The sequence below is a fragment of the Polyodon spathula genome, chromosome 5 (genome assembly GCF_017654505.1).
Source record: "Polyodon spathula isolate WHYD16114869_AA chromosome 5, ASM1765450v1, whole genome shotgun sequence".
Classification (NCBI taxonomy): domain Eukaryota; kingdom Metazoa; phylum Chordata; class Actinopteri; order Acipenseriformes; family Polyodontidae; genus Polyodon; species Polyodon spathula.
In genome coordinates this window covers 70679370-70689801 of record NC_054538.1, presented here as the reverse complement: position 1 = coordinate 70689801, position 10432 = coordinate 70679370, and the positions used below count along the sequence as shown (strand labels likewise).

Genomic DNA, 10432 nt, shown 5'->3' with positions numbered 1-10432 from the left:
AGGAGCTGGCTCAGGCCATGAAAGCCCAGCAGACCATGCTGGAGACCTTGATGCTGGCTCAGGGGAGACTGCCCCCTGCTACCAGGCAGCCCCCCAGCTTTCCAACTCCCGCTCTTCGGTCCCACCTAGACCCCAAGCCCCGGCGAGCTCTCATTCACTGCCTCAAGATCAGACATGTCAGACCTCGCCACTTTGGTCGGGCATGCCACAGCTGGGGGCTCCACACGACCCTCCCGCATACCTCTCAGAGGGAGGAGTTCTGTGCCCTGATGCAGCGCGCAGTTGCTGCCACAGATGTTCCCTAGCCTGTGGAGCAGGAGGGAAAGGGGAATCGTTTCCTCAAACAAAAAGGGCACCCGATACAACATCTCTGTGAGGACTTTTGGAGGTGGTTCGCACTTCCTGGAACCACCCAGTGTCTGCTCCCTCTAGCTCCCGAACGGAGTCCCTTCACGCACACCGATCTACTTTGCAGCAATTTGGTGTGCCACGATAAGATTGAGTCTGTGTCCACTGGGGCACACTTCCTGGCAGTGCATTGTCTTAAAGAGGCCCGGAGGCTCCGTCCTCCAATGAAAAGCATGGTCCCTAAGTGGGATCTGGAGCTGGTGCTGGGGGTCCTTACTGGTGCCCCATTTAAGCCCATGGCCTCAGCAGAGCTGTGTCCTGTTTCCCTCAAAATGGCATTTTTATTAGCCATTACGTCTGCTAGAAGAGTATGAGGGCTCTGAGGCTATCGCCGTGGGGCTGTACTATCGGTAATCTGGAGCCATGACAGCTTTGGTACAGCTTCCCATTCGGTAATGGTTATCATTCCACTTGAAAGGGAATGTTAGGTTATTACTATAACCCTGGTTCCCTGAAAAGAATAGCAACCATTACCCTTCAAGGTCATGTCCCCAGCTGACCATCGATTTCGAAAATGTATGCAATATGCTACTGTTAGGACGTCCCTCTTCAGCAGGAGATTGGAGGGACTTCCCCCTCACAACAGGGCCCTGATAGGGCAGCTTTTTTATATATGCTCAGTGATTGACAGGTCAGAGAGGCTCTTTCCATTCGGTAATGGTTGTCATTCTTTTCAGGGAACCAGGGTTATGGTAAAATGTTTTTTCCTTTTTTTTAAAGCAGAAAATGTTTGATGTTTCACAGTTTAATACAGTTTCATTGAGACTGACCATGAAGACTAAGACAATGATTAATACCACTTTTTGGAAAAAGATCAACAACTATGTTCCACCTGTCAACACACAATATCATTTTAAAATAGCTTTTACATATATAATACATTTTAACCACATCATTTCTGAAGATAATAGAGGAGCATGACTGTTTGGTTGTCAAAGTGACAAACGTGTTGGACCACAGCTAAAACTAACTATTGGGTATATTATTATCATTTAGTAGACTCTTTTATTCAGAGCAACTTACAGAGACTAAGGGGTGAACTATGCTCAGAGGACAGAACACAAGGAGGTTAAGTGACTTGCTTAGATTCACATAGTCAGTCAATGGCTAAACTGGGATTTGAACCAGGGACCTCCTGGTTATAAGCCTGTTTCTTTAACTACTGCACCTCACAGCCTCCTCAAATTTAAATACCCATATTGCATAAATACTTAATTTGTTGTCTGTTCTATGTAGTCTAGGTTGTAAAAAGCAAGTTTACTTCTTCAATAAGTACAGTAGTTAGAAGCACACAAAATGAAAGGACAAAGAACCAATATTCTGTAGATTTCATTTTAAAATTATAATTGATATAATATTTATAATTTGATTTCTAATGTTAGGTGGAAATACAATGGGTATAAAGCTGGATTGTTCTTGTGCTTTGCAATGAATCGCTCAATGCTTAAATAGAACGTACAGAACCATCCTGGGTGGTGTTTTTAACATAATTCTTTATTTCAGCTATCCAGAGTATTCACCTTCCAAAAGTGCCTGTCTAGCAGTCAAATCCAAGTATAAAATCGAACTATTTATCCTCTACATATTCATTTTCAAAAATGGGACATATTTTTACCTTATGGCAAAAACATACTGGTATCTTTAATGACATATGTAGTTTGATGTACTTAATGTCCAGTGTTGTGGTGTGAGTTTATTATTATAACTCATACAACGTTTTGCTGAAGTGGAAAACGGACATTAAATAATAGCCTGGATAGAAGCATAACTGTATGATTTTGAAAAACTACATTTCAGCAATATTGGAATGCATATACATAGGACTGGTGCAAAAGAAAATGATTTCGGTAAACAGATTATTTAGCTAAGCCATTAAAGGAGATTGGAGTGTCCTATAAAAATCTTGGCAGCAAAGTATGCCTTTCCTTTCTAGATGTTGACAGCTAACTGCAAAATATCACAGCCATGTCAACCAGTGAGTCTGTTTTAACACACTGAGGACTAAGATAAACTTCCCATTAACAGAGCCCTTACATCTTTATTTACTAACGTCTTAAAGCTAGCTTACTGACACAATTCTTTCACTTTGATTACTGTCTGTGTCTGGTTATAAATAGATGGGTGGATGAAGAGATGCCCTCTCCAATGTCCAAAGTCTATATTGTAAAGATTGATTTACAAACAGCTTCTGCTGGTGGGCAGAGGAAAGCTAAACTACTTTATCAAAATGTGGAAACCATTAATTATATACTTAAATTAAATGTATTTTACTCAGGCTATAGAACACATACAATAACTATTTTCACTAGGAATTACAGTTGTGTTTCAAATTCATCTTTATTGTATGTTGATAAATTTTTGTCTACTGTATAAAAAACATAACAGAAGCTGGTCAAACCTGCATAAAAGGCTGTAAGTCTCTGCATTGGTCAGACTGATGAAAAATAACTTTCATTTCTAGCTATACTTATTTTAAAGGAAGACTATTAATAAAAAATAAAAATAAAAAATATTTGCATTCGTGTTTATATTAAAGTGTTGACACAACATGGCAAATGAACCTGGAGACATATGGTCCCTCTATTCCTAGCAAATACAAGACATTGTCGGATAAGAGGAACTATCTGACTGAACAAGCCTGGTAGCACAACACAAGGTTAGTAATTCTCCATCATGGCATTGTAAACAATATACACCAGACAAATAAATATGGATTCAAATGTGCAGCTTTGAAACAAACAAACGTTATAGCAGACTTGCAAGAAACGTGGTACCATGCTGTGTTTAAGAAAGCGATCAGTTTGTTTGCCTTCCTTTCAAGATGTCTGTTACTGATTCACTTCCAATGGTCACGTCTGGGTGAAACACGTTACTGACTGCATATCTTGTCTGTCAGTTTTGGAAGCAACTGGTTGTTTAGTATCTAGGCATAACTCATTAAAGGGTTAGGTCAATTACACTCCTCTGGTGGAATTAGAAAGCAAGTGCAACACTGCTTGAAAGTAAGGGTTAAAAACCATTTGTCCAATTTAAGTGCAGTCTTGTGTTTTTTTTAATTTTTAATTTATTTTATTGCTGGGACATTTATGGCAGCCATAACAATGCAGAACAGTTCATATTCTGTCACTGACAAGCGAATTTTGCTCATCGCCTATTTTTAGTTTGAATTGTTCTTTCAAAATAATAATAATAATAATAATAATAATAATAATAATAATAATAATAATAATAATAATAATAAATAATAATAATATAAAAACGACGATGGTAAGCGTACAAATGTTTTGACCTACAGCATTTAAACTGATATGCCTTTAAAGCAGAAGCATTTTCAATACGGCAGAACTATTACCCTTTGAGGTGTCTGTATCTCTGGATTGAACTCCCCTTTAAGAGTGCGGCACGGTCATATGGGGAGGTGGGATGTTACCGGTTTGTTAATGACGTGTCACCTGACTCCGTCGGAATACAGACGGGGAGGAGAGAAAAAAAAGAAAAAAAAAGAAAGGAATACAAATTCATTCAAACATCTCCATCTTTCAACCCCTTGGCATCCAGCATCACTTAATGTAGACAGGAGAAGAGAGGAGAAAGATACCAACATAAATGCATCCCGATGGAGAGACAAGAATGAAATGAGCGGTGCTTAATGAATAAGATTATACATTATAAAAATACATACCGTGGACTGTGAAGAATAGCCCTCGATTCAGTGAGAAGGACATCGACTGCACTGGTGTCATCCTGATATAGAGTCGTCATCGTATCACCGGGCTCACCGTCCTCTTATTGTTTCTGCATGCATCTCATGGAAAAGGTTTCCTTATTTTTGACAGCAGCGGATTGAAATTTCAAAGGACAATTTAGTAACGTTTTTTTTTTTGTTGTTTTGTTTTTTTTTTCAAAGTAAGCCAAAATCCTTAGATTACAGATACCGAGTTAATGGTATTTGAAGAAAGCAAGTACTGTCATACGCTTATCGATTTCACCTTATTTTTTAAGTCAAGGGATAAAACACGTTAATCGTGTTTTATTTATTTATTAAAACAAAATAAAACTGTTCCCTAGGCGACAAAATACGTGACAGAAAACACTGAAACTATAGATGATAAGGAACAGTTAATTCCATGTTGAAATAATAAACCATTTTTATTATATTGTCTGCAACAAATTTATATAACATATCCTAATAGGATATTTAAAAAAAGAACTATCCTGACATATATAATATATAACCATTTGTTGGTTGAAAAGAAATATATATTTCTTTCTGTGAGATACATTTTTGAGATTGTTGTAGCTTTGGAAAGAAGATGTCGGGCCAGACTCTAACGGATCGCATTGCTGCCGCTCAGTACAGTGTTACCGGCTCAGCTGTGGCACGGGCTGTCTGCAAAGCGACCACTCATGAGGTGATGGGACCCAAGAAAAAACACCTGGAATGTAAGTATGGACTGTATATTTTGTGCATTTACATTAATATATTGTTACATAACACTGATGATATATATATATATATATATATATATATATATATATATATATATATATATATATATATAGATATATAGATAGATAGATAGATAGATATATAGACAGATAGATAGATATAATATTATTTTCTTTTATTCAATGCACGGAGGATGACATTCTGTGTGTGTGTGTGTGGGGGGGGGGGGGGGGGGGTTGCAAAACCATTTATGTATATCAAATATTAAAATACGTTGGACTATTTGGTTCAAAAAACGTTTTATAATTTGTGTCCCCGAGCACCGTGTATATAAAGCTTTTCTGTCTCCCCTCCAAACCACCCTCAGTTTCAAGGCCGTGTACAGCTCAGAGCTGGTGATGCTACAGTAACATGTCTCCTGCACATGCCAGGTTTGAACAGTTAATTCAAACGACAAGATACGCAACATGGCATCCAGTCCTTTTTCAGCGTTGCCCACTGATCTGCCAGCGAAAGCAGTTCTTTGGCAGGTGTGATCCCATCAGTTTTCCCTTTCCCTCGAGATGGAATCCACACTGCCTCGTTATAAAGAACGATTAGGGCACCAATCAAAACAAGCACCGGAGGCATTATGAAAACGCATTGTGACCGTTTCCCAGCATTCTTTAAATTACATGTCAGTCTGGCAGGAGTGGCATTTTCAAATACTGGATTACTGGATTTCTTTGAAAACTGGCCACCAAAGCACTTTTATTTTTCTTAAAAACATATTTCCAAGCAGAAACATCTACAGAGTATAGGTTGCAAATTGAAATTCATTACAATATTCTGTCTCCAAATCTTAGACAAACGTGGTTGTTGCAAGATGTGTGCCACACCCATCAATGGCTGCACCGTCTGATTTAGCAGTTCAGCAGACTATTATGCTTGATAAGAAATGCACAATTAGTGAATAATAGAAAAACAATAGCTTTTCCAACAATATTTGGCTACCAGGGTTTCAAAATATCAAAATGTCAGATATACAGCAAAAAGCTTACATGTTCATGGCAGACCTAATGGTACTGTGTATGATGTTCCACAATTCTAAAGTACATGCTTGTATTCAATTAATCTGTGCAACTAAGCATCTAAACCACCATTGACTAAATCATTAAAATACAAACTTTCCTTAATTTTATTTTCTTATTGTTACTGACAGAAATGAACTACCACCATGCGCTGTTGCATCTTTGTTTTTCATAGCCTTCTAGGGTTATATTATATAACAATGATTGGCATGATATAACCCTAGAAAAAAAAATCTCCTATTCGTTAAATAAAAAAGATATATAATATATATATATATATATATATATATATATATATATATATATATATATATATATATATACTACAACGTAAATGTCTATAGATAATCATTGTAAAAATTTAATTAATTTTTAATAAATTAATAAAATAAAAAGATTTTCATAACCTTACCTTTATTCATTAATACAAATATTGGCAGCAATTACATTTGTTTGGATCAATTCAGTGTGCCCAGTATTTAAATAATAACCACGGTAACCACAGACAAATATATTCAATTAGCTCTCCTATATTACATTTCCTAGGAGAAAGCTCAGCTTCAGTACCAATTTTTGAATACTACTATATGTGTTTTTTGTCTTAGCTGGCCATCACAATGACGTCCTTCCCTTTATTCACCAGTTCCATCAAGATGTGATATATATACAGGCCTACCTCTGCAATGTGCATTGGGTTTGAGATCAGGTTTCCACCCTTCCTTATTTCAGTTCAGCAGCATGGCCGGCTTCATTACTTGAACTGAAAGTCTTTTCAAGGGTAATTGCCTTGCCTTGCCTTGCCTTGCCCCCAGCTCTTAGGGCGCTTAGGCAAGTGATTTATGACAGCATCTTCTGTCATCGATTGATGCTTTAGTGCTATTAGAAGAATATTGATTTAGGGCATTTTTATATTTTGATCAAAATCCCCTTACTCCTTGAAACAATGTGCAGTATTAGGCATTAGGTACTAGTACTAAAATAATACTGTCTGTTGTAGTAGACCATACAAAAATAAAAAAGCAACATTTTCTCTCTTCACAAGAACATACAGCTTATCTTCTAGGTTCAGTGCATCTCTTTTCAATAATGCATGAATTAGTTGAAGCACAACATGTATTATTTACAGGGTCAAATGGCAAATTATGACTAGAATAGGTTTGCATACATTACATTGCACCACTTCAGCAAGGCCGAATAGTCTACAGTACATTACTGCTTATGGATATATATATTAAGTGTATTTAATTAGACCACCAAATTCCATTTAATGCGGAAGGCTCTAACATGTCAAAACTTAAAATAAAAAGTTAGAAAGGTAATGTGTGGGCTAGCATTAGTACATTTTCCTTCGTCATTTTAACCATTTGCTTTGACTTGCAGGGGTGCCAGAATTTGTTGTTGTTCAGTAACAATGAAAGGGCCATGTTGCTTCTCCAGCTGTTATTTGTACTGCTTAGATGGTATTAATACATTTCAAGAGCAGAATACTCTTGTTTTGTAGCATTTGGGTTTGTGACTAAAAGCATATGAGCTACTGTAGTGAACGTCCTATGCTTTTAATACCTTGAGACCAAGATGTGTACGTGCTAGCTAATACTGATTCCATGCACTGATTCCATGCAAAGTCAAATCAGACAAACATGGTAAACTATGGTATAATAAAGCATGGTAACTGCACAGTGTAAACATGCTAAACTGCAAAATAATGCACAATTTTACCATTTTTTATATGGGAAATAGCCAACAGGATATACCGGAGTCTCCCCTCCAAACCACCCCCAGGGTACGATCCTGGAGAGCAGAGATCAGCCCTGCTTTTTATCCACTCTGAATGTGTTCGTTGTCTCGTCAGTAGGTTTTGCAGTTGCGCGATGAGGAGAAGCAATCCCTGCCAGTTTCCCATCCCCCAGTAAAGTTCGGCCTCTTTGCACAGCCCGGATGCGAACTTGGCGCTGTCCAAGCTGTATGACTCATCCTGCGCACCTAGCGGCAGCACTTTAACTGGATGAGATACTTGGGACCCCCCCCCCCCATGACGTTTTAAAGGGGAAGCATGTACTTTACTGTAACTGTAAAAATGGAGCATGTGTGTTCAGGGAACACAGAATGTCAGATATTGAAAGGGAGAATCACTGGCCTTAATAGTTAACTAAATAGTGTATAATTTGCCTGTTCAGCACCCAAACAATCAATTATTAAGTTCACACGGTTTATTGAAAGATCCAGTCTGTGTTCCTCACGAAACAAAGTACCTCAAACCATGCAAGTTGCTAATGAAATAAATATTGCGTGAGTGCAGTAAAATACCTACTACTGCAAACACAGAAAACTGTACAGAAAACTGTACCACACTGATCAGTTAATTACGATGCATTTGAGAAATAATGAGCTTCTTATTAAACTACATTCTAGTCAGTTGTCCTTTTCAACCACATCACCTGTTGTGATGACAGTGTTGCGGAGGGTGTTTCCAGGGACAGATTCAATCAGCGCTTAAATTATTTACCTTTCTGTTTCAGCATTCAATACAAATATCCAGAAGTGTAATACGTGTTTCGATGACATTACTGTAGCTTTTTTCTTTTTTTACTATCCCCAGCTTTTTATTTTATTTTTTTATCATGTTCGCAAAAGTTCTGAATGTGTCTTGCAATTACTCAAATATTGAATTTACATTGTACTTTTGTTAATTGGGTCAAAGTGCTTGTACCTCATTTCAGGTTCTGCTTTTTAGCGATCAGCAAATTTGGATCAAGTTGTCTTTTGTCTTCTAATACAAAACTGTTGTCTACGTGGTTCCGGAGTTGTACTAATATATATACCATTTATGATAGGAATGCATTTTTCCCTTGTATTTATTTTTTAAGATGTAAAGGTTCTTGGAACTTTAGCCAGCTATGCTTAATATCACTCCTATTACAGGAACGTCACTGACCCCTCATTACCACTGCAATTGAGTCAGTGCAGTCCAGTCACATTTTACAGTCAACTGATTTCCATTCCACTTATTGCAATAGCATTTGTATATGTGTATATTTATGTGTTTATTTAAATGTACTATGTAAAGTACATTAGTAAAATACAGCGTATAGAACACTGCTGTGTAGGTGTGTAGTTGTATTTATTATAGTGTGGTTTGTACATTATAAAAGACAGTTCTGTCCTATTCTAATTATGTCATTAAACACTTAATGACATGTATATTTTTGAGTTGCAAAGTTAAAAGGGCACACTTTAAGCCCTGTTAATGCTTATTTAAACAGATGATTGGCAAACTCCTTATAAAAGTCACAATTTGTGTTCAGATCCTTTGGAAGTGATAATAAATGTGTTTGAATGTAGTAGAAATGCAGTGCTGGTATAGCGTACAGGAGTAGTCTGTTGGAAAATTCTTGGAAAAGGGATTATTTCATATTTTCAAACGTAGTATTTACAGCACATGACTGTAATTAGCAGAAAAGGGACATTCTCACCAAAACAGTGTACAAGATCCCAAGATGCATGTTATCCAACTGGTACAAAAACAACTTGTTTAAGACAAACCATTGTGTTCTGTGGTTCTTGACTGTTAATTACTGGTTCTGTGCACTGCTGCTGTAGAAATGTTTAATTTTTGTCTGCTGATTGATGGGCTTGGGTGGTATTGGTGCACCTGCTACTGAAACAGATGGAGGAGGTAGGGGATTGATTTAATTTACACTTTGTGTGGGGTAAATCAGGCATTAAGGGTTTTTGGTTTGTCAATAAAAATGTGTAGGGGGGGAGGTCACATAAACCTAAACATAGTGAAATTCAGATGTAATGAAAATACTGTTTTTTTGTTGTTGTTTTTGTTTCTGTCAGATAAACATATACACACATGTAAAATATTCTCCACAGGACTGTACAGTACTTTTGTTTTTAGACTAGCTTACAGTATCACAGTGCAAGGAAGTCAAGTCGTGTTGCCTTGACATACCATGGATTTGTTCCAAGTAAGAGGAGGGTCCTGAATACGTATTTTTTGTTGTTGTTAATTGTTGTGCCATTGTATGAATTGTGTGAAAACATGCATTTTTATGCATAGGAGGAAGCTGACCTGTCTTCTGTTAGGATCAGCTCTCTTGGGAGTACTGTACCATATTGCTTTTTCTTGGCCTGTTTGGTCAGGGTAGAGGTGACCTTTTCTGGATTGTTATCCCCTGGGGTTAAATATATGGTTTTCTCATCACAGAGCATCATGCTGCGTGTTTTAAATGAGATCACTTGGCTGCATGGTGTGTAGCATTTCCATGTAATTTTGTGTTTATAGTATACAGATGCTACCGCATAACCTCAAAGCTGTTACCTGTACTTTATGTATTGTTTAAACCGGAAGGTGTCTCTGATTGTTTTGCACTGCTTGTTTGATGTTCATTAAGCAGAAAGACTCAGCAAGCTTGTGAATATGAACTGGTTTGGTATTGTACCGTACAGCATATTTTCAAACGAGTCCATATTCCTGATACGGTACAGTCGGCACCAC

General features: G+C 37.4%; 1 protein-coding gene across 1 annotated transcript in view; it reads left to right on the top strand.

Annotated features, from left to right (window-relative positions):
• Window positions 1–3883: 3883 nt before the first annotated feature.
• Window positions 3884–10432, top strand: part of snap91a (synaptosome associated protein 91a) — a 77823-nt gene continuing 71274 nt past the window's right edge. Inside the window, exon 1 of the mRNA XM_041251211.1 lies at window positions 3884–4851. Coding sequence (XP_041107145.1) covers window positions 4722–4851 — 130 coding nt within the window. The 5' untranslated portion in view covers window positions 3884–4721. The remainder of the gene's footprint in view (window positions 4852–10432) is intronic.